The sequence below is a fragment of the Ischnura elegans genome, chromosome 5 (genome assembly GCF_921293095.1).
Source record: "Ischnura elegans chromosome 5, ioIscEleg1.1, whole genome shotgun sequence".
Taxonomy (NCBI): domain Eukaryota; kingdom Metazoa; phylum Arthropoda; class Insecta; order Odonata; family Coenagrionidae; genus Ischnura; species Ischnura elegans.
The window spans coordinates 13,054,066-13,079,125 of NC_060250.1; the positions used below are offsets into that span (position 1 = coordinate 13,054,066).

A 25,060-nucleotide genomic window follows, 5' to 3' on the forward strand; every position below is an offset into this window, starting at 1 on the left:
ATTGGATGAGATGCATTGGCAGAAGGGTGGGCTATCTATGAGAGCAGAGAGAAATATGGAAATGAATATTCGTTTAAAAGCCTTGAATTTGAGTCATTTTGGGCATTCTTGATCTCAAATTGCTCAAGGAAGCCTAGTTTCCTTCCTTTCATTTATGCATGGAGTGCATCATAGATGAAGTCACTCACATGGTTATTTTCAATTAGCTGTCTCCGTTAATTTTATACAATCACTAAGAATGAAACTACACAAAGCTGTGCCAGAATCTATTCATTGATTACAGTAATGGCAATCTTCTGGGACACGGTCAAAATATCAATATAACTCCCTGCCCTTAAACAGCTTTATTCACCCAATCACCTCTCCAAAGCTTCGATTTTTGGCCACCAGGTTTTTGATACTTTGCTTGAGTTTGCAAATAATAATGGAGGAACAAATGATGAGAGTATTAGGCAGTGATCCATTGTTGATCCATGCATCGGGCCTAGTGATCCCTACAGGTGTAGACTCAGATACTCACTCACCAAGTGATTTAATTGGATGTTGTGGTATATCGGGGCAAATCAAAACGACCATTCCAGTGCCAGCGTGCAGCTGCCAAGATGGCGGCAACACCACGTTTTTATTCCAGGAACAATTGCCTGCCGTGAAGCGGCAGGATCAAGTGACAAACGTAATACATCACACTCCTCCCTTCCCAAAAAGAGAGGGAACATCCCAACCCGACAAACAAGAGACTAATTATATAATACAAAGGAATTAATTACATACACAGAGGAACAGCTGACATTAGCAAAAAAAAAGAAAGAAAGAGAAAAAAAAATCTCAATGATTGACATCACTCCCCCCCACCAATGCTCACACGTTCCACATTTCTTTTACTTTTCTTGCCCTTTTAGGGTACCGTGTTTGCATTTCCTCAACTCTTGGTTCACTATCCCCCCCTGTTTTTTTTATTGAGTCATTTTGCACACTCCCCACATTGTCACAACCCTTTCCCAACCCTGTCTGCCAGTACCCCACAGGCTCTGAACTACCACTTCTGCTGCAGCTCATAGCAGTTGCCTTCCCTGGAACGATTAACTCACTTTTCATTTCACTCGAAACCTGAGTTTCCTCAGCCCTACCTATCACCCCAGTCCCCACTTCCCTGAGCTGATCAATGTGGCGATGCCACACACTTCCATCTTTTGTCTCCACCCTGTAATTTCTTGATCCCAGCACTGACACAACAGTAGTTTCTTTCCACTGTCTTGCTCCTCCTCTGGTGTAGGCTGTAGCCCACACTTTGTCACCCACATTGAAGGTCCTCAGTTGGGTAGAGGTGCCATGGGACCTCTTTTGGTGCTCCTGCTTCGTGGTGACGGTCTGATTAATGCTGGGTTTGAGAAGTGATAGGCGTGACCTAAGAACCCGCCCAAACATCAACAGACTGGGTGGCTCCCCTGTAGTGGAATGAGGGCTTATTCTGCAATCAAACAGGAACCGTTGTAAGGCAATGTGCAAGGGTACATTTGAGTTTACTAGGGTCTTTATCTTGCTTTTGAAACACTTTACCAGGTTCTCTGCAGCCCCATTTGTAGCAGGATGGTATGGAGGGGAAAACCTGTGCCTAATCCCGTTCATAGAGCAAAAGTTCTGAAATTCCCAAGAGGTAAATGGTGTGCCATTATCACTCACAATTTCCTCAGGTAGCCCAAAGGTTGCAAACAGAGCTCTTAAGTGACCCAAAATTTCCTCTGAGCTGCTATTACTCAGCTGAAAAACCTCTGGCCATTTTGTGGAACTGTCAACTACCACAAGAAAGACTTTACTCATAAACGGACCAGCTAAATCTATGTGTAAGCGTACCCATGGTTTATCTGGCCTTTCCCAGCATTTCAAAGGGGCTTTATTTGGGAGGGGTTTATTTTCTGCACATGCGGTGCATGCCCGAGCTAACGCTTCTAAGTCCTCATCCAGCTTAGGCCACCAAACATATGACCTCGCAACAGACTTCATCTTTACAATGCCCTGATGACTGGCATGCAATTCGTTCAAGATAATGGGCCTCAACTTTTCAGGGATAACAACCCTATTACCCCACATCAGGCATCCCTGTTCCACACTTAGTTCCATTTTTCTGTTAAAATAGGGCTTTACATTCTCTTCCCCCTTTACCGGCCACCCGAACATGCAATAGTCCAGGACCTTGGCTAATAGGGGGTCCCTTTGAGATTCCTGTCGCACTCTCTTTACAGTAACCGGCAGAAATTCTCTTTCTCCCAACTCAATATATGAGAATTCTTTCATTTCTACCTCCTCTTCTCTAAGTGGCAACCTTGAAAGTCCATCCGCAACCCTATTTTCCGTGGCCTTTATGTACTTGATTTGGAAATCATACCCTTGCAAGATTATTGCCCAGCGCTGTAACCTGTTGGCTGCCATTTGGGGAATACCTTTCTTTTCTCCTAAAATGTAAAGCAGGGGCTTGTGATCTGTTCTCAAAGTAAATTTCCACCCATATAGGTATTGGGTAAATTTCTTAACCCCAAAGATGATTGCTAGAGCTTCGCGGTCAATTTGTGCATAATTAGTTTCCGCTTTGCTCAGTGATCTTGAAGCAAAAGCAATGGGGCACTCTAGTCCATTTGTATATCTCTGAATCAACACTTCCCCTAGTCCATACGAAGATGCATCGCATTCTAAAATGATAGGCAAGGAGGGGTTGTAATGTGCAAGGACTCCAGCTGAAGCAATAGAGGTTTTAACTGACTGAAAAGCCTCCTCACACTTCTCAGACCAATCCCACTTGGATTCCTTACGTAGCAGCTCATGAAGGGGGGCCAACCTGGTTGCTAAGTTTGGCAGAAACTTGGAATAATATTCAATTAGCCCCAAGAATGCCCTCAGCTGAGATACATTTCTAGGTGGTGGACATTTAGTTATTGCCTCTACTTTGGAAATAGTTGGGTGCAGGCCTTCCCTGTCAATTTTGTGACCCAGATATTCCACCGACATTTCCATGAACCGACATTTACCTCTATTGACTTTAAACCCTAACCCGCAAAGCTTGTTCAGCACCCGGTCCAAGTTTTCCAAATGTTCCTTGTCATTCCTACCTGTTACAATAATGTCATCTTGGAAAGAAGCTGCTCCCTTTAATCCCTGCATGACTTGGCCCATTATTCTTTGAAATATTGCTGGAGCAGAAGCAACTCCAAAGGGAAGTCTACAATATCTAAATAAGCCCCTGTGGGTGTTGATTGTACAAAGCTCCTGCGACCCTGCATCTAGAGTGAGTTGCTGAAAAGCCTGGGCAAGGTCGATTGTTGAGAATTTTTCTCCCCCTTCTAATTTAGCAAATATTTCATCAACCCTTGGCAAGGGATATCGCTCAATTTGTAAATTTGGATTGAGAGTAATTTTAAAATCCCCACAGATCCTAACACTGCCATCATTCTTAGCCACCGGTACTATTGGTGTGGCCCACGCACTGAAGTCTACAGGGTGCAGGATTCCCACCCTAACAAGCCTGTCTAACTCTTCATCCACCTTGTTTCGGAGCGCAAATGCTAATGCTCTCGGAGGGCAATAAACCGGTTTGGCCTCAGGTTTTAGAATTAAAGCCACTTCACCCTTATTAAACGTGCCCAGTTCACCTTCCCATAATGTGGTAAATTTCTCTGGCACCCTCTCCAACTTGGGATCTCTGACACCCAAATGCATTACTGGTATGGTCACTCTTAAAATTTTTAGCCAATCCCTCCCCATGATTGGCGGCCCTCCATTTTTGACGACAAAGAGTGACAATTCATATACTCTACTCTTGTGGCGGACCTTTACCCCAATGGTGCCCCCTGGTTTTATAAGGTTGTTGGAGTAAGATTTAAGCCGTATGGCTGTTCTTTGCAGGGGCAACTCTGAGAAATATTTCTGGTAACAGCCCTCCGATATTGCTGAAATGGCCGAACCCGTATCAATTTCCATATCCAGCTTGACCCCCTCTACTAAGATTGCCACTTTAAATGGCGCATCCCCGAGTGCAGAATTAATATTGAAAAGTGAGGGGAACTCTTCGCCATAACTCTCACCCCTAACAGAAGAAACCTCTAAATCAAAAATTCCAACACCCTTTTCTTCCCGCTCCTCCATACACCCTTCAGAAATCTCACTATGAAATACCCTTTTTTCGTACTCACCCAAGTGACCCTGTTTGCACATTGCCTTTAAATGGCCCACCCGTTGACATCGATCACACCTAGCACGCCGAAATCGACACTCCATTCTTGAGTGGCCCCTCCTTCCGCAGCAGAAACACACCATCGCTGCGTTTCCCCCTGATGATGCCGCACTTCGGGGAGGTCCGGCCGGTCTTCTCCCCTTTCCTTGGGTCGTGACCCGAAAAATGTCTTCTTCATGCTCCTCTCCAACCCCAGTCGAGTTGTCCCGGTCTACAAAATAGACCCCAACCGCAGCCACTTCCTCCGACGGTGCGAACAAGTTGCAAGCCTCGGCGTTCCTGGAGGCTCCTTCCCGCGATGAAGCGATTTCCACCGCCCTCTCAAATGCTAGGTCCTCACTTTCAAGATACAGGGCCCGTACGATCTCTCTGTCCCGAAGCCCTAATATGAACTGGTCCCTGAGTGCGCGATCTAAAAAAGCGCCATAATTGCAGCCTCGGGAAACCCTTCTCAGTTCTGTGGCGAAGTCTCTTACGGAATCTGTCTTCCCCTGCACGGTTTTGTGGAACTGATGGCTTTGGGCGATCACCGAGGCTTTGGGGCAGAAATGCTGCCTGAGTAGATCGCAAAGCCCCCGGTATGTTATGTCTGCCGGCCTCTTTGGCTCGCACAAGTTCCTCAGGACGGCGTATGCAGCTTTTCCTACCGAAGAAAGTAACACGGCCTTCTTTTTTTCTTCGTGAGTATCCCCGACCAGGTCGTTCACGATAAAATACTGCTCCATCCGCTCTTCGTAGGAGTCCCACCCTTCTTCCTCCGCGATAAACTTCTCCATTAATGCCGGCATCCTCGTCGCCAATGTGGTATATCGGGGCAAATCAAAACGACCATTCCAGTGCCAGCGTGCAACTGCCAAGATGGCGGCAACACCACGTTTTTATTCCAGGAACAATTGCCTGCCGTGAAGCGGCAGGATCAAGTGACAAACGTAATACATCACAGATGTTAATTTGGATATGTTAGTATAGAGCTCACCTCAAGCTAAGGACATATTTGAAAGCACTGATTATCATGTTTACTTGATTTTAAGTTGACTTGATGACGAGTGTCAACGATCTGATGTAACAATTTGATGAACCACCTCCTAGAGGGAAGGTATCTAGCTGTCATCACTGCATTAATGACTTTTGTACTACAGTTGGCAACTATGGAAAATTCAATGCTCTTTTTGTTTTACTTGGTGATGACTGCTTGATGTGTCTCCTTCACAAGTTTGTGATTTGCATTCAGGGTAGGGGGCATAATTATGGAAATAATTATAGTTGAACTGAGCTGGATGCTTTGTCTTTGGTTCACTAGCATTCAGTACCACTTACTTAAGCCATAGGTCCTTCTACTTTTCATTCAGAGTTTTTTGAAGCAAGTGGTGGTCTTAATTCTGACTTTACAGTACATCCAAATGCTTTTATTTAATGTACGATGTTGGGGCTTAATAGGATTGACATACGCCCAGTGAGAAATGGGTGGTGGAATCCACGTGGAACCCACATGGAATCCACGTTGACTCGTGGATATATGGTGGTGGTGGATATCGAGTGGTTGGACCCACGTGGAATCCACGTTGATTTCAAGTGGATTTGTGGTGATTAGCATAAAATGTTAAACAGAATTTCTAATCTGTGGAGCTGAACACTCTGGTGACATTGCGTCATTTATCATCCTGAAACCACGCTAGTTATGTGAAAATGTATCGCACATTCTATTTTTATATAATTCGTGGAAAGGCAGCCATGAGAGCACATGAAAAATCGTAGACACATACATAGAAGGTTTAGATATAGAGTGGTTGAGGTTTTAATGGTTTTAGGACAGCACCTACTGCTGTTTTAATTTTTCCACCAAATTTCCACGTGGGTTCCACGTTGATTCCACGACCAAAAACACGTGGTATCCACGTTACATTTCCACGTGGATTCCACCACCCATTTCTCACTGGGACTAATCATATATTGGTCCTGTTTCAATGCAGTCATTTGACACAAAATAATTTAAAATCTCTCAAATTTGTTTCCTCAATATTTATTGAAAAAATTTCTGAAGACTTAAAGTTCTGCAGCCAATAGTATATTTGGAAACATTATTTCACTGCATCTTCATTTAGGCAATATGCCATTGATAAAAGCTAGCATTAATTATTTTAATTCAACTGTATTCACTATTAAAGCACATCAGAAAAAAATCTTTAATGAAGCTTTTTGAATCATTTACAAATCTGCATATTGTCCTGCACAAATTTTACAAATTTTGCTTTGTACGTACAGAGTTTTTATTTAAATATATTATGATTAATATTTGATTATTTTATCATTTTTTGTAATTTTGGTTTATAATTAGCCACAGCTTTATCTTTTTGTGTTTTTAGTCTTTCATTTAATATTGATTTTCTGTCAATGACATTCCAAAGGTTAATGTCTCAGACGAAATGAAGTACCGAACGGGAGCCCCACTTCCACCTGATTTTGCTGATGCCATGGAAGCTTCATTCAGTACTGGGCCAGATTGTTTGAGGAGGCATTCCAAAATGTTTAGGTATGATTTAAATGAGAGAGCCAACAAGGAGACAGAAGAGACAAGTTGTGAATGCTCTTCTCTTGAAGTAAATTTTTACTCCTTTGCCTTAAATCAACCGACTATGTTACTAGGACTTTCACTATACCCCGTTTTGATCATTTCATTGAAGCCAATCATTTTCTATTTAATCATGCTGTCTTCACAGTCCACATGTTGGAGATGTACAATCACTTTCAAAAGTTGTTCCATAAGACCAACACAGCCTTCTCCGAAATTTTCTGAAGTCCACTTTTGCACATTGCTTGTGGCTGTTTAGTTATCCCATCATCGTAAGAGAATGGTGCAACTTGCTCTCGCCAGGAGTCCCAAGCGTGATACGAGAGATAGAAAGGCTCCATGAAACCCCTCCCACTGCCAAAAAATTCCATGTTCAAAAAAAGCCGAGGGGAATCTAAGGTTTCCCTGCAAGGTATCCACTTCAGGAAGAAGGGGGAGAGCAATATCCGAGTTGTCCTAAGGTGGATGGGAGACCTAATACTGCAAAACTTATAAATTTCAGCACCCTTTGAAGTTAGTACTCCAATATTACGTTGTCCATAGCATCTTGCTGATGAATGAAAATATTATTATCAGAGTTAGAAATGCCTTTCAGAGAACTTAAGCACTGCTGTGTGTTCTTACCTCGGGAATGAGAGGGAATAATGAAGAGTTTAGGGATAGTGAATAATGCCTCAGCAAGACTTTTGTGGATGGTGAGAGTAATTCAATGTGGCCCTTAGGAGGCATGGAAGGCACAGGAAAACCTTAAGTTTGAGTTCAGAGGAAGATGTAGTTACTCGTACTGACTATAGGAACAGACTTTTGAAAGTGATTGTAGCTTGGAGTAGCAGCAGTAGGATTTTTTATTAATTATTATTATTATAATTATATAATTTTTCACAAAGCATTTTCATTTAGCATATTTTACAAATTTCAGTTTCTTATTAGTTAAGTTTTATTAATTAAATATGTGTATGCACCAGTCCACTGAGGCATTCAAAGAAGTCGGCCATAGCAGAACACAAAACCACCGGACACATGATCGATTTTGAAAAATCTAGAGTTATTGCAAATGGGAAACATTTAATGGAGAATTTAAAAAAAGTAATATAATTTCAACAGAGACACTGATAATCTGTTGAGAGGATCTTCCCCCTCTACTTCCCCCCCCCCACCACCCGCCTTTCCTACTTGAAATAAAAAGTCGGGAGTGCCAAACACCACCACCATTCCCTTGAAGAAGTGACCAGCAGCTGGTCATGTAACATCGGGGCAAAATCTGGTATATCATGCGGCATCCTGTGCGTGAGGTTTGGCATTACTGCTCCACGGAGAGATTTCTGAAGTTAGCACAATGGAGGTGTGAGAGAGAAGAGCTGAATTTCCTAAGCGCTAGGCAACTCCTGCTGTCTTCTGATTGGCAAAGGGAAAGTCAAGTGTCGAGGAACTTTCCCTCCACTAGCCACACCAGCTCACCTGCAAAGATAAAACAAACAAAGTCTACGAACAGAACACAATGGATGCGACTGAAGTAATTAACAGTACACTTTATTGTAGTCATCATGTGGAATTGCTTAATGAACACTTCATAATAATGTAAATTATTTGGTTTTCTTAGCATATAGAAACTGTAAAAAATTAAAAATTCTTATGTAATCAAGTAAGGTTTGGCAAATTACTTACACTATAGGGGAAAGGGTCAAAAATTGCCAAAATTGTGCTCGTGTTGTGCTTGAATGGTTTCTTATAGTTATACATAATTTAATATACTTTGACACATTCAAATGTGAAAAGAAGTTTGCAACCCTCTAGAATGCACATTTTTAGGCGTGCATTAATGTAGTGATATTTTAAGATTATTTCATCGGTTAAAAAAAATTAACTGTCCTGGTGCATTTATAATTGGCTGATTAGGTTGCGATAGGGTGAATTTTATTTCTATGAATTAGGATTCAGGTGTTGTAATTGATGCCATAATTTTCATTTCTTTGCAGGAAAATTGTTAATTTCTTCCTCTGTGTCACACAGTTCGGATTCTGTTGTGTTTACTTCGTGTTTGTGTCGTCAAATTTGCAAGAAGTAAGTTCATCCACATTCTAATTATTTGATATATGTATTTATTAATTGATGCAACCAAAAAACCCTCATTGTAATGAGCTAGTACAGTACATATGTTTACTTCACCAGTTTTTTTAAATATTGACATGCTATGCCTCTAATTTGCCCTATTATATTGTTCTCGGTTCTTTATTTTCTTAATTTAGTGCATTTTTTTGGTATAAGACAAAACATACCTAAGAAATCTTAAGCACCTCTTCAAAACTTGTTTCCTGATTATTTTGAGTTTATGAATTCAAATAATTATAATGTACAATAAATTCAAATAATAAACCCTTAAAGGTGTGAATATTTCTTAAAATTAAAGTTTCCCAAGGAAAGAAAATTTGCTCACTCATTCACTGACTTCGTGATGCAACCTGCAAGTTGGTTTGAATTATATGAGAGTAGAGCTCACCCCAAACTAGGTCAGTGCTCAAAGTTGAGCAACTTGATTTTACGTGCAAAAAGCAGGTACTTTTTTGAGGAAAAATTCAGTACAGGAAATACTATTGAGCCGAAGATTTTTTAAAGTACATGATACACTGTAGAAATAAATTCTCTTTTGTATGCTTTTTGTTGCACTGAAATTGATAGCTTTGTTTAGACGCTAGAGCTCTTCAAACTCTGATATATTGCTTTTTTTTACAGACAGTAAATATACTCAGCCTTTTGGAAATTATCGTACATGTTTAAAATCTAAACGTAGGGAGTTATCTATGAAAGGATGTTAATCATTGCTCTTATTTTTCTGCCAGGTCCTGAAGGTGTACTTCCCTCCAATAGATTTGCATTGGCTCATGCTGATCATACTCATCCCGATAATGCTGTCAGCGTGGATTCGAAATCTCAAGTTCATAGCCCCTCTTTCCATGGCAGCTAATATATCCATGGCAGCCGGAATTGCCATCACTATTTACTATGCTTCGCTAGACCTTCCTAACATATCAGCCAGGAGACTTGGCCCAGAGTCAATGCTGAAATTGCCTCTCTTCTTGGGGACAACTATATTTGCTTTTGAAGGCATTGGATTGGTGAGTTATAATTTTTTTACAGAGGGATATCAATCTGATTCTTACTTGAGCCATCTTACTTTCCTGCTTTTACTCAGCTACGGGGGGAATTGAAGGATGTACCCAAGGGCATGGCTAATTTTTAAACCATTTTGCTGTCATGGCAATTTTGTTGTCACCTGCAGAAAGCTCAAGCCCTATTCAAGAACATGTCAGAAATTATATAAACAAATATTACGTGCATTAATTTTTTTTGTGTATCATCATCATCATCAGTGATTACTGTCCTTAGACAGGTTTCCACTGGACTTCTCTCCATCTTTCTCTATCCTGAGCATCCTCCTTTAGGTCTTTGTATTTTCTTCCTCTTCTTATATCATCCAACATTCCCATCCTCCTTCTTCCTCTTCCTCTCTTTCCTTCTATCTTCCCTTCTATTATTCTCCGTTCCAAACAATTCCTTCTTAATATATGCCCTAACCAACTTGCCTTCCTCTTATGAATCATATGTAGGGACATGCAAAAGTCGCAAATGCGATAACGCGAATTTTAACGCGAATTCCGGGGTTTTCCCGCGAAATACGCGATTTCCGGGGTTTTCCCGCGAATACGCGAATTTCGTGTTAATTGCGATTTTCTCCAATTCATGGGCGATTTTCACTAACTCAGACGCGATTTTCACCATATTTTTCTTCTGCTCATGCTTCTCCCACGAAATTGATTTTCGAGGCGTACATTTAAGCCGTAATTTTTTCATTGCATTGGCCGATTTCCGATGCGAAGAATTTCCATGGGCCGCCGTTCACGGCACAGCGCCGAGAGATGTCTCGTTTGAAAGTGAGAGAGATGTCTCGTTTGAAAGTGGCCTGAATTTCACGGAACCGTGCCGTGAACGGCGGCTGTCGAAAAGTCGTCGCGTTTGAAAGTAGCCTCAAGGTAGCACGGTGTGTATTTCACGCCATAAACGGCGCACCGCTGGGCCGGATTGAACCTTGCCTTGCTGATCGTCAACAACGCCGTGCCGTCAACTGCGCAATTCGACTCGCTTGAAGACTTGCATTGAGACCAATGGTTAAATGAAAGCACAGTGCCGTGCCGTTGACGACGGCCGGAGCAAAGCAAAAGTCTGAAAGCGGCAAAAAGTGGCTGTGCGCCGTCTATTCCGTGAAATATACACGGAGCTACATTGTGGCAGCTTTCAGCCGAAACGACTTATCGCCGGCTGCCGTTCCCGGTACAGCGCCGTAAAATTCAGGCCACTTTCCGACAAGACGACTCTCTGGATTTCACGGCGCTGTGGCGGGAACGGCGGCCCGCGGAAATTAGTCGCGTCGGTGAGCGGCCAACGCCGTGAAATAATTACGGCTTAAATATACGCCTCGAAAAACAATTTCATGCAGAGCAGAAGGAAAAAAATTAAGAAAATCGCGTGTGAGTTGGTGAAAATCGCCCATGAATAGGAGAAAATTCATGATTTCCACAAAGAAACACACTCGAGGAAAAAAGGCGACTTGTTTGTCCGGAGGATGTCTAAACCGCATTCACGATGTTTACAAAGCCAAAATGCCATGGAAACTGATGGTTGACTAAATAAAATTACTGGAGGGTTCAAGCTATCTAAATGCTCACATTCGATAGAGAGTTAACCCTTTCGCTGCTAATGACGAAAATATGTGGGAGGACGTTTCTTGGCCCGGGAGACGAAAGGCGAAATTTTTTGTCTGAGATTTTCCTACGCAGGCCTAATGCCGAAAATACGTTTCCTTGCTCTCCTCCTAATATGACATTCGTGGGTTCGCTAAGTCTTAGTTTCGGAACCCAACACAGGCCAGCACCATAAAACTGGCAAAATCTGTAACCTCCGAAATCCGGAAGCATGAACCTAGACCCTCATCTCTTATTCCTTCTTGATCAGTAAAGGTTGGTGTTGAGAGTGTGTGATTATCCGCAAGACCTTTCTTAAGAGATGTCCAGCATAAATGCTCCATACAGAGGGAACCGAAGAACCTCATGGAGCTCAGTCCTACATTCATGCTAAGGAGAGAAATTCGCCGTTTTGAAAGGGTTAAGGAACCTAGACCCTCATCTCTTTGTGGCAAGGGACCGCAGTCATACAATTGTTAATTCAGTTAGTTTGCGAAATAAATGTATATGGTTCTTTCTCAAAAAATATAAACTAAGAATTGAATTCTTTGCCTTTTGGCAGCGTTTGCAATTTTTAAAAGAAATTCTACCATAAATATTAACTTAAACCTCGATTTCAGTATAAAATCATCAATTTAATTGGTTAATGAATTAAATTGGTTAATGCTGATGGTAGAGCTTCATTCAAAATTTTAAAATTCTCAGAATAAATCGAGGAATTCAATTGGAAGACTGCAATTTACGTGCAAGTAACAATCATCCATATTGCTAATTCACATAAACAAAGCATGAGTTGATAGCGAACCAATGCCGCTGGTAGGGTTATAAAGTGGGAAAGGAGGGAGACCAACTACCCTTGGAGCCCAAGATAATGCGAAATGCCCACTAGGAAGGATCAGTAAAGGTTGGTGTTGAGAGTGTGTGATTATCCGCAAGACCTTTCTTGAGAGATGTCCAGCATAAATGCTCCATACAGAGGGAACCGAAGAACCTCATGGAGCTCAGTCCTACATTCATGCTAAGGAGAGAAATTCGCCATTTTGAAGGGGTTAAGGAAGTTAAAAATGAGCCTCGAGAATATTCATAAGAGTACTTTTTTAGATAAAACCACTTATTACATCTGCAAAGCATGACAACCTCTAAAGTAGCTGCTGTAAAGTCAATACCTATGCAGATGGCTGAAAAGGCATCAACCAAACTTAGTTCTCTTATGGTAGAAGACCTAAGCAGAAAAATAGGTATTTGAAAAGATCTCAGTATTTGATCCCCAAGAAGTTCCCTCTACAGACATGAACCCTGACTTAAAAACAAAACATTCATGGCCTGGAATCAATGGAGACAGAGAAGTTGATGCTGGGGTTGGGAGAATACAGAAATTACTACAAAAGCAAAATTCCCGGGGTTCAGTGGATGTAATTAAATGTCTGAGATATCGTTTGCATCTAAGTGCCTTTAAGCAATTTGGATCCCTTCTGCAAACATCGACTGAGAAAGATTTCTTTCCTGCTATAGCACTGTGTTAACAGATAAGAGAACAAATGTAAAAGATGACAACTTGATCACAAATGCAATATTTTATTTGAAATTACAAACATTTAAAAGTAATTTCTCTCTACGTAAGCTAGATATATGGATAAGCAAAGGATAAAATATGTATAATAGGTGAATTCAGTCAATACTCCATGAATATTATTGCCTAAATTATTCCCGGTCAATAATATCCTAAATTTAGGGCAATGGGTGGGCCACTGGAAGGATGGCTCTCAATCAACATCAATTATTTTGCCGTTAAAATAACACCGATTTCAGGGAAAAATAACATCGCTTTTGTAGAAAAATAACACCACTTTTGGCTATAAAATAACCCCACCTTTTGCATGTCCCTAATCATATGTATTAATTTTCTTTCCTCGCCTATTCTTCTTAGAACTTCCTCATTCTTCACTCTGTCAGTCCACTTCACTTTCAACATTCGTCTCCATACCCACATTTCAAAACTTTCTAAATATCTCTCCTCCTTCTTTTTAACAGTCCATGATTCACATCCGTACAACACTACACTCCACACAAAACATTTCATAAACCTCTTCCTCATCTCTATTGGAATTCTTTTTGCTGTTAACAATGCTTTTACCTTTCCATACGCTCCTTTACCTATTGATATCCTTCTTCTTATTTCCTCAGTACAACTTCCATTCCATCTTACCAGACTTCCCAAATATTGGAAAGTCTGTACTTGCTGTATGATATTTCCTTCTAAGGATATACAAACACAACCTTCTTTTCTGCTGATTCTCATCACCTTGGTTTTATTTATGTTTAAGTTCATTCCAAATTCCCTCCCCACATCCATTATATCATCCATCACTTGTTGTAAATCTTCTTCACTTTCTGCCAGCACTGCCTGATCATCTGCATATTTAATTGTTTTTATTCTTTCTCCTCCTATTACAACTCCTCTAGCTTTTTCTAAAGCTTTCTCCATCATTTTTTCTGCATAAACATTGAAGAGCTCTGGAGAAAGGCAGCACCCTTGCCTCACTCCTCTTCCTATGCCAATTTCTTCTGTTTCATCATCTCCAATTTTTATAACTACTACCTGCCTACAATACATCTCCTTTATTAATCTCCTATCTTTCCAATCAATGCCAATGTCTTTCAAAATTTTCAATAACACATTCCAATTAACCTTATCAAATGCCTTTTCCCAATCAATAAAGCAAATGTACAAATCTCTATTCACTTCCATCATTCTTTCTCCTATCATCCTCAAGCATCCTATTGCATCACGAGTCCCTTTACCCTTTCTAAATCCAAATTGATCTTCTCCCATATTTTCTTTAATTCTTCCTTCGATTCTTTTTAATATAATCCTTGTAATTACTTTGGTAACATGGCATATAAGACTAATTGTCCTATAGTCTTTACATTCTTTGGCATTACATTTCTTTGGTATTGGTATTAGAATAGTTTTAAGTAGATCATCAGGCCAGCTCCCGGTATCATATATCCTATTGATTAAATTTGTTAATCGACTCATTGCATTGTTACCTAGGTTCTTTAATGCTTCTGATGGTATTCTATCGCATCCCATTGCTTTCCTTTCCTTGAGATCCTTGATTGCCTTTTCCACTTCTCTTCTCAGTATGTTTGGTCCTCTATTCACCTCTTCAAATTCCCATTCCTCTTCCAGCTCCATCTCAGAATGATCGTCTTTACTATCATATAGTTCTTTTACATATTCTTTCCATATGTTTTTGTTTTCCTCAACACCTGTTGTTATCTTTCCGTATTTATTTAACATTCCTTGTTTACTTATTTTCTTTGGCTCTCTTTTTGTGAACTTTTTAGCTGTTTTATACATTTCTTCCAATCTCCCTTGTTCTTCTAGGACTTCCATCTTTTCGCATTCTCTCTCCATCCACTCCTCTCTTGCCTTATCAGTTAATCTTCGTAGTTCATTGTTAAGTTTCCTATATTGCCCTTTTCCTTCTTCAGTGTGAACATTTTTCCACTTTCTCCTTTCCTCCATTTTATCTATCATGCTCTGAGTGATCCATTCCTTCCTATTTCTTTCCTTTTGTACAACACCAACTTCCTCTTCTAAGACTTCCCATATTACATCCCTAATGTTATTCCATTCCTCTGATACCTCATTACTTTGTCTTACATCTTCCAATTTTTTCTCAACATTTTTATTATATGCTTCATTCTTCTCATTTTTCAGCTTTATTACATCCCATTTCCTTATCAACCTCCCTTTCTTAACAAGCTTCAATCGTGTTCTTATATCAGTAACTAGAAGATTGTGGTCAGAGTCAGCATCTGCTCCTGGGTAGGTTTTTGCCATTTTAACACTATTCTTAAACCTTTGATTGACAATAATAAAATCTATCTGATATCTTGAAATATCTCCAGGTGCTTTCCACGTGTACAACCTTCTTTTATGATTTTTAAACCAAGTATTTGCAATCCATAACTCCAAGCGCTCACAAAAATTTATCAATTTTTCTCCTCTTTCATTTCTACTTCCAAGTCCATAATCTCCAACTACATTCGTCCTTCTTCCATTCCCCACTACACTGTTCCAATCTCCCATCATTATAGTTCTTACTTTGCCTTTTCCATTTTCTTCATATATTTCCTCTATTTGCTCATATATCCGTTCAATCTCTTCTTCTTCTGCATCTGATGTTGGCAAGTACACTTGGATAATTAATGTATCTACTGGCTCACTCAGTATCTTGATAGCCACTACTCTATCGCTTACTGGCATAACTTTAGTTATATTCCTCTCCAAATTCTTTCTGTATATCAACCCGACTCCATTTTCCTTAGAATCCCCTCCCTTATAAATAATCTTATAATCTCCTGAATCAAATTCTCCTTCTCCTTCCCATCTTACTTCACTTAATCCTAGAATACTGATGTTGTGTCTCACCATTTCTTTCTTCACATTTTCCAACTTCCCTTTCCTATTCATTGTTCTGACATTCCATGTTCCTATTCTCAATGCTGATGTTACCTTTCCCTTCTTCTTTCTCTTCTCTTTCAAACCACACAGTTCTCCTGGGATAGTGCCCACCCGGAGATCCGAATGTGGGCATATTACTCCGGAATATTTCTTATTCTCAGGAATCACCATGCTTTCATTGTAGTCCAGTGGGACTAGGGATACCGTAAGGGTCTTTAATGCGGTGGTTTCCCCTTGCCTTCCGCATCCTATGCCGTTGACCTTGTGGGTTCATCCGCCTTTTGGAATGATTTCCCATTCCAAGGGCAAGAGGGTGCCCTAACCCCTGTCCGCTCATCCATCCTCTACAGAGGTTGTTGGCTTTGACAGGGGGGGTCTCCTTATCCCGGGAGATACTCGGTCCCTGTGTCGTTAGCCGTTTTTAATAACGTTGCCCCCTCTCTACCACGAGGAGGTGATCATCAGGATTTTCCTTTCATTGAACCAAGGACCAAAAGGCATTACCTTGGTTCTCCAGTACTTTTAGAGACTTTTTTTTTTGTGTATATAGATCATAAAATACTGTGGAAGAAATACAATTTTATGTATGCAAGGAATGAGTGATAAACACTTGTAATCTCAATGTATGATGGTGAAACTAACTCAAAATATTATAAACAAACATTTAGGCAGGGTATTGAGCACAGGTTTGAATTATGGTCACCTTTGAGATTTATAAGGCAAAAACCAGAAGTCTACATATTGGCACCATTGCAACCACCACATGTATCACGCTCATTTCTCATACAGACAACACAGCACACACAGGTACATGAGTCACACCCTATCACACCAAACCTCTGTAAGAGAGCAGGAATTCCTGTGACAGCAGTGAGATATGAGTGAGTAGCAGTTGGTAGCAATGGTATAGTCAGTGGTGGATACAGATGGGGGGCGCAGGGGGCGGGCGCCCCCCCCTTGCGGGTCCGCTTGTATTGCCGACCATTGCAAAACCACAATGTAACTTATTTGTATCATAAGATGGCATTGTCTTTTACATGTTTATAATCATTTTAAATAAAATGTTCATATACGTTGCCTGTGACTTGATCATCTTTAATTACGATAAAAGTAAAGACAACTCAAGATATGTTGCGCCCCCCCCTTGGGTTTTTTCTGTATCCGCCACTGGGTTAGTCACAGCATTTTGGTAGTACATATGTAGTTATAAGAAAATTACAGTGATTTCAAACTATCCGGCACGGCCCTGTTGGAAATTTTCAATTGAAAAATATTCAACTGTACTGTTCAATTGAAATTTTTTCAGTTGAAAATAGAAATTCATCCAATACGGTAAATTTATAAGGTAGGATATACATACTTAAAATATTAATTTCATGGATTCCAAATTCTGAATAAATAATTTATGTCAACAGAAATCACAGTTGAAATACCTTTTGAAGCAGTGTCATAAAAATCTGAAATCTGCTTTCCCACATCTTCCATCAGTTCTAACAAATAGGTAGTCATTGTGAAGCAAAAATCTTTGCCATAATGAACAGAACCACAACTTTCATCAAAATGTTCTTCTGCCTTGATTAACGATAACCACTACACCAACAAATATCTCACTGGTCGTTATCTAAGGAAGACTTCTATAAATTATTAATCAATATAATTCTGGCTGTGCATTAAGCCAACATAATATGTGTGTTACACAACAGAAATGTCATTCATGTTTATATAAGAACACTTCACACAAACAAACCAGCAAGATACACTGTACTCCGACAATGCTTGTAGTTTCTTGTCTGCAGCGTAACACACGTTCTCATAAATATGTTACGTAAATATGCGTACATGTTAAATACAAATACATATTAGTAATTTTCAGTAAAATAGTAAAATGCTTTTACTATTTTACTGAAGAAACACACAAATGACTTAAATAAATGCTGTGGGGATTTACCTCGGGCTAAATAATACTGATATAAATAAATTTTTTCCCCACAAGCAAAAGCTTGACCACAATTCAGTCAGCCACGTGCATGTAATCATGAAAAATGGAAAAATGACGTCGGCATTGTTGTCTTTAGCTATCTTTGCTAGGCAGGTGCAAGCACTATGCCCACTATATTCATAATTGAGAAGTAAGGATTTTACTTGCATAATAGTTGTGATAGTAGTTTTAATTTGCGTGATCACTTCATTAGCTCTCATTGGTGATTTGTGATAATCGTCATAATGAATTCCAGCGGAGACTTTGCGGGTGAATTCAATTGAAATTCCTATTGAATATCCTGAATATTTGGGAATTCAATTCAATTACATATTTTCTTTGAATTCAATTGAATCTCCTAATATTCAATTGGATATTCAGATTTTCAATTGAATATTGGAAAATTAAATTGAATTCAATTGGAATTTTCAATTGCATTGGCTGATTTTTTCCAATACGGAGGTTGTGATTAGTAATTTTCAGTCAGTGTATATGATCCAATCACAGTAAGCGATATACCACTTATCACTGCTCAGGAAGTGTGGATAAGTGATGATGTGCTCAGCATGAACTACTCTGCAATTCTATCTCTGCTAAAGAACTGAGGACATCAATTTTTTGTTGTTAATAGTGCGGGAAGTAGACGACAGGTGGAGAAAGGGAAAAATATGAGTCTCTTAATTTTTCAAATTGTATTTCAATGGGAAATTGAAAAAAAATGTGAATGAGCTTATAATTTAATAGTATTGGGTATATCTATTCACAACGTAAAATATTTATCATCATCAATGAAATAAAATCAAATTTATCATTACCCAGTGAGAAATGGGTGGTGGAATCCACGTGGAACCCACGTGGAATCCACGTTGAGAGGTGGATATTTGGTGGTGGTGGATATTGAGTGGTTGGACCCACGTGGAATCCACGTTGATTTCAAGTGGATTTGTGGTGATTATCATAAAATGTTAAACAGAATTTCTAATTTGTGGAACTTAACTCTCTGGTGACATTGCGTCATTTATCATCCTGAAACCACGCTAGTTATGTGAAAATGTATCGCACATTATATTTTTATATAATTTGTGGAAAGGCAGCCATGAGAGCACATGAAAAATCGTAGACACATATATAGAAGGTTTAGATATAGAGTGGTTGAGGTTTTAATGGTTTTAGGACAGCACCAACTGCTGTTTTAATTTTTCCACCAAATTTCCACGTGGGTTCCACGTTGATTCCACGACCAAAAACACGTGGTATCCACGTTAATTCTCCACGTGGGTTCCACGTGGATTCCACCACCCATTTCTCACTGGGTATAAATCATCTAGGAATCTTTATGTTGTTGTTGAACTTTAAGATTAATCACTTTTGATTAGCTGAGTCTTAGAAATTTCTCAATGTAATCCAGGCATTAGTGCTACTGCAGAACTAGAAATGAACTCTTACATAACTCCATGTAATATTCCATTGCTTTTGGCCCCAATATGTGTATTTGATTTTAATATTTTAACAATAGGTATCCACAGTCTACCCTTAGTCATCATTTCGGTGGACAAGAGAAATGGGGCTTCTATTTCACTGCATTTCAACCAAAAATGCTATTGTCTGTACTTTGCTATCAGCTTATGTGATATATATTTTTTTTGTAGGTCCTCCCGTTGCAAAATGAAATGAGGGAGCCAAAGAAGTTCTCATCACCACTTGGAGTACTAAATGGCGGCATGACAATCGTCACATTGTTGTTGATAACAATGGGAAGCTTGGGCTACTTACAATATGGAGATGGAATAAAGGGCAGCATAAGTCTTAATCTTCCTGATACTGTGTGAGTGTACTTTGTATGAGGGCATACAAATATTAGTGAAAATTGGTTTCAACACTAGAAGGACCAGACCTGTCATTTTTACGGGTGACCATTGCTTACTTAACCCTTTAACAGCGGAGTTTTTTTTCGTAGTTTAATTTTGTTTTTCCGTTAAAAACTGCTTAATCACTGCCCTAGCATTCCGATAAACACTTAGTTTTAAAATTCTGATGATTCGTTCTTGCCGTTCTGGCCACCGGTCTGCATTCTGCAGAAAAATCGCTCGTACCATCATAATTCTCATTTTTATTGCGTATTACGCTATATATTTTTGCATTTACATATAAAACTTATTTCATTTGGCAATTTGAAGTAATTTCAAATCACTTTACTTTATTTTCCGGTTAAAATTTTTTTTAGCCGTCCAAAGAACTTAACAGTATAAAAATCAGTTTTGAAAAGAGTTATTGAATGAAAACACTTGTTATCAATGGATTTATTAACAAAATTAGTACTATATTGCTGGTAGAGTCCTTTAATACTATAAATTGGGTTTTCAATAGCCGAGTATGGTAGTCAGAATTTTATTGAGGCAAAGACCCACGTCGCACTTAGCACATTTTGAGCTCGTGCGGGAAGAATATTCTTCATAAGAACATCAGCGTCTATCAAACGGGACAAATTTGTTGTCACTGCCATCATAGCTTATGAAATCAGACTTTCTACGATTGGTTGCACTTGATAGGGAATGCTTAACACGGCCAACAGGTCTCGGAAAGGTACATCTTCGTTACAAAAACACTTGCGCAATCTCCCACCTAAAGGCTTACTGCGGTATATTTGAACCAGAATTTTCCTCCCTCAATATATTATAAAGTGATAACCGTCATTATATTTTGCAACATTGCGAATGGTATTATACACCAGTGTTTCGGACGTCATCGCCACTCAGCCAAAAATACTCTTCTTGCAGACAGTAAATACCACTCATTGTCAGAATAGAATAGAACAGAGAAAAAAAATTTCTTCCGTGATGAACATTTCGGAAACCTCAACAAGGGATTTACCGGGAAATGCAGCGAAATTCATTTCGAGGAATATAATCTTAGCGGATGACAAGTCATCTCGTGCCTATGGTCATTTTTGGTCTATTGGTCATTTTTATGTTTCCTCCATCCTGTTCGGGACAAAACTGATTGAGCTTGTAAAGGTTGCTTGTTAACTTTCGCCTTGATTGTATCCCTGTGACTAACGACCAGGAATTGGGCTTAGTTGGAAAATTTGGCCACGTTCAATCTGGTCGATTTGATCAAGATTCAATCTACTTTTTATTGTTTCAAAGTTTTATACGCGGTGCAAAGCGCTTCATAATGAGCTTCATCATTGTATTTATCAACTATCCTTTCCCCTTCCACCATGCCCTTGATTGTTGGGTATATATACCGGTGGTAGAAAATAACCTTCCATTCTTCATACTAGATAGTTGAGCAAAGTAAAACACAAGCACAATGAATAAAAGTGTTGAATAGTATAAAGTGTATTTTTTGTACTAAAATTAATGGAAATATTACAAAAAATACAGAAAAAAATATTGAAGACGTTAAAATCGGATGACATAAGAAAATAATGTAAGGGTGACAAAAACTTAGCGTTTTATATCGAAATTATTTAATAACAGCCCCAATAACAACGTTTGTAACGAAGGACACCCGCCAAAAAAGACACCCCCGGCTACCGGCTAGCGTGCCCATATGGGATCACCCAAAAATAAATTCAAATGCCTTGTCTCATACGAAATATATCACAATGCTGGCAAAAGAAACCGAAGTTGACAACATTCATTATAAGAACAAGAATAAATTGTTAGCCGAGAATCAAAAATAAAAAGGAAAAAAATCGCATTTACTGAAGACACATCGCCATTTTTCCTCTTTTTCCGCCTAGAACCGAGTGAGTAAGAATACCTATCATGCCACAGTCAACACCTGGTATAAATGCTGGCCGTAAGCACGAACCGAATAAAGTGATACATTGTAATCATTTTTGGCGAAGACAGAATGCTCTATAATGTTTGCGTCGGAATTTATACGCAATTCTAAAAACCATTGCAGCTGTGCCCATATGGGCACGCTAGCTGTTCATGAGTTAATCATACTGCCTACAATTTTTTATTTCTGTTATCATAATTTTTCCTGACTTTTATTAAATTTTTGTGGTCCCCCAGCCAGCACATTATGAGTCATTGAGATGATTTAAAAGGAAGGCGCTTATAAATAAGCTTGTCTGCCTTTTCTTATGGGTTTCTCATGGCCAGGCCGAGAAACATCCAGGGTAATGACAAAATGGAGGGCAAACTTTAGAACTTCCGTTGATATTGTTATTATTCCATTGTTTTAGAGAATTCATGACGGAATTTATGCATAAGAATAATGTTTTTATTCTTGGTTATTCTATATCATTAGGAGAAATAACATCATTTGGTCATGATTTGAAAATTATTCACATTTAAGAAATGAGGGCAAAACCACAGTCATATGAAAAACACATAATTTCACATGAATAACCAATTTCACATAAAAATGCCGGAAAGGAATCTCAAATATGTATATATATATTTTATTCATCGGGTTATCAGACCATAAATTAAAATTCATAAATGTTAGATTGTGTAGACCTTGAATAATTTCAGTTTGTTTCATGTACGCAGCAGCTAAATTTTTCAATGAAATTGGGTTTTAAAGTTGTACATATGCCTCTCATTTTTAACTGGTGCCACGGTGTAATGGTTAGCATACAAAGATGCTGATCTGTAGGTTACACGTTTAACTCTCTCAAATGTTTTTTTCTTTTCTTTCCGCCACAAGGAAAGTGTATTATGCTTTGTATCTTCACCAGCCAGTCGCTTGCAATTGTTAATTTTTTCTATTTATGGGCAAATCTGTTATTAGTTGTTCAGCTCTTTTTAAGACTTGCTGAATTTCTCCAGTAGGCTTTAAATTCATGCCTGGCTGAGCAGCATAGCATGTGTCATTTTGGTGCTCCAACAGAAGCGACTTATGTTAATCTGAGGATATTTGATCGCACTCCTTACCTATTCTTCCCTAAAATATTATCCTCGCCTTGAAATATAAGTCCCTCAGCTTACAATAAGCTGCTTATCAATTTTTTCCATAAGAAAAATCTCTTGCTCATAGTGATATCTGAGACATATCCTATAAAAATGTAATTTAATTTTTTGACGCAGAAATGACATTACATAACCTGTCCACCTTAAAAGACCAACACCTGACAAAATGGTGGGTTAGTCATTTCTTATTCATTTGCAGCGGTAACACATGTTTTATTCAGGAAATCACTACTTTATATTATGTCCGGCCATTTTGATGTTTTAATACATTTATGCATTTAACATTCTTTATTACATTTTGAATGGAAATATGCATCATATCTGCCATACCGAATGGCATGTGGTTGGCCAGGGCAGGGGAAGTGGGATCGGCATTACCTCTGTTCATTTTAATTTTATTTATTGCAAAATGATTTGTAAAAAAACTAGTCAATTGTATTGATAAATAAGGAAAAAGGAACTGTATTGATAATGGAGCTATCAATTAATTTTATCATTACCAAAGAAATATTTACAATAATTACATACTACCTGCAATGGCTCCAACTCCATGGGTCCTGAGGGGGCCTGAGCCCCCTCAAAAATTTGATATTGGGGGAGCAAAAGATGTGCCAGGCTTGTCAGTTTTTGCCCGGAGTGTCAGGTTATCAAGAGACAAGTTTTCAGGGTTCCAATGTTCACCATATGACTCTTCTCAAATTAAAAAAAAAAACTTTAAAACTCACTACATATTTTAAAAATTTCCTGGTGCAAGACCCTCAGTATTTTTTATATGTCGGCACCCCTGACTACCCATCAAAATGATTGATAACGGTCCTTTTAGGCCCCAGTCCTTCTAGTGTAAATGAGCATATCAGGCTTAACTGAGAGGAATTCGTTCATTGTATTCATGTCCAAATCCACATAGATTTAATAGCTTGACTGACCAAAATTCCGGTGCGCAATAATAGTAATTTATTTTTCAGGCAGTCAAAAAAGCCATTTTTAGTTTGTCGCACATGCATTACATAAGGATTGACTTATTCATACATATTTGTAATTTTTCCTTTGTTTCATCTGCAGCTTGGCCCAGTGTGTGAAAATGGCTCTATCTTTTGGAGTGTTGTGCTCTTACGCCCTGCAGTTTTATGTACCTATAGATATTTTATGGCCTCCGGTGATGAAGAAATATGGCCCTTTTAAGCACAAGATTTTGTATGAAATACTCTTCAGGACAGGATTCGTTCTGTTGACTTGTAAGTAATGACATTATTTTATTAATATTTAACATAGTATGTATGAATTCATAATTGTTTCTAACTTATAGAATAAAAAATCATAATGCTCAGTAATGTGATAAGTTGACCAAGACATATATTTCCAAGTTACCTCCAGGATACGGAAAGTTTTGAAAGCAATGAAAAACCTCATTTTTTACATGGAGTCAGCATTCAAGGTCCATGAAAGCCTTCATTCATGCATGTCACTCCTGATTTCTTTTACGTAATAAATTTGTTACTCCAGAATACAGTGACACCTCAGTAGAATGACTGTCAGTTGTACTCTCGTACTTGTATGATAAAATTTGGTTTCCCAGTGTAAATGCTTGCATTTCTATGGGAAGACACACTCAGATGTAGCACGATTTTTCCAGTTGTATGATCTAAAAGCCTAATTATGCTAGTCTAATTACATACGTGTAAATCAATCTTAGTTGAACGAAACCACTGACCTGCTGACAGAAATGTTGCACATACCATTAAGTTGACCCGCAATGAATAGTATCAGCATTATTTTCAAGCCAACAGTCTTCAACAAGAATTAGTTTTAGCAGACTACGCCCTTACGTTTGAATTAAATCCAATAATTTTATGTAATCATGTTCTCCCAGCCAGCACAACCACAAGAATATGCCGTTCACATACCTATGCCCTCTTAACGTAGTTTCTCCCATCAAAAGGAGGCCCTCTGCATGTGAGGCAGTCTGTAAAGATCGTAGGTGCTGCCCACCTGTGGACCAAAGCGAGCACCAAACAGGCTGAAATCTTACTCCATTGGTTGAAATCTCTAATCTATAAAAATATCATAAAAATGCCTAACTGCATGCAGTTCACCTCCTTTAACATTTCATTCGTAAAAAATCTTGGAAAAATACTGAGGAATAAAATCAT

The 25,060-nt window shown here is 39.0% G+C and overlaps 1 protein-coding gene across 3 annotated transcripts in view; it reads left to right on the forward strand.

The window, feature by feature from the left end:
* The window catches only part of LOC124158508 (proton-coupled amino acid transporter 1), a 96,349-nt gene that overhangs the window by 68,062 nt on the left and 3,227 nt on the right, over positions 1-25,060 (forward strand). For all 3 annotated transcript variants that reach the window (XM_046533630.1, XM_046533631.1, XM_046533629.1), the window contains exons 4-8: positions 6,628-6,752; positions 8,768-8,852; positions 9,629-9,904; positions 19,629-19,804; positions 23,973-24,145. In XM_046533630.1, coding sequence (XP_046389586.1) covers positions 6,628-6,752; positions 8,768-8,852; positions 9,629-9,904; positions 19,629-19,804; positions 23,973-24,145 — 835 coding nt within the window. The remainder of the gene's footprint in view (positions 1-6,627; positions 6,753-8,767; positions 8,853-9,628; positions 9,905-19,628; positions 19,805-23,972; positions 24,146-25,060) is intronic.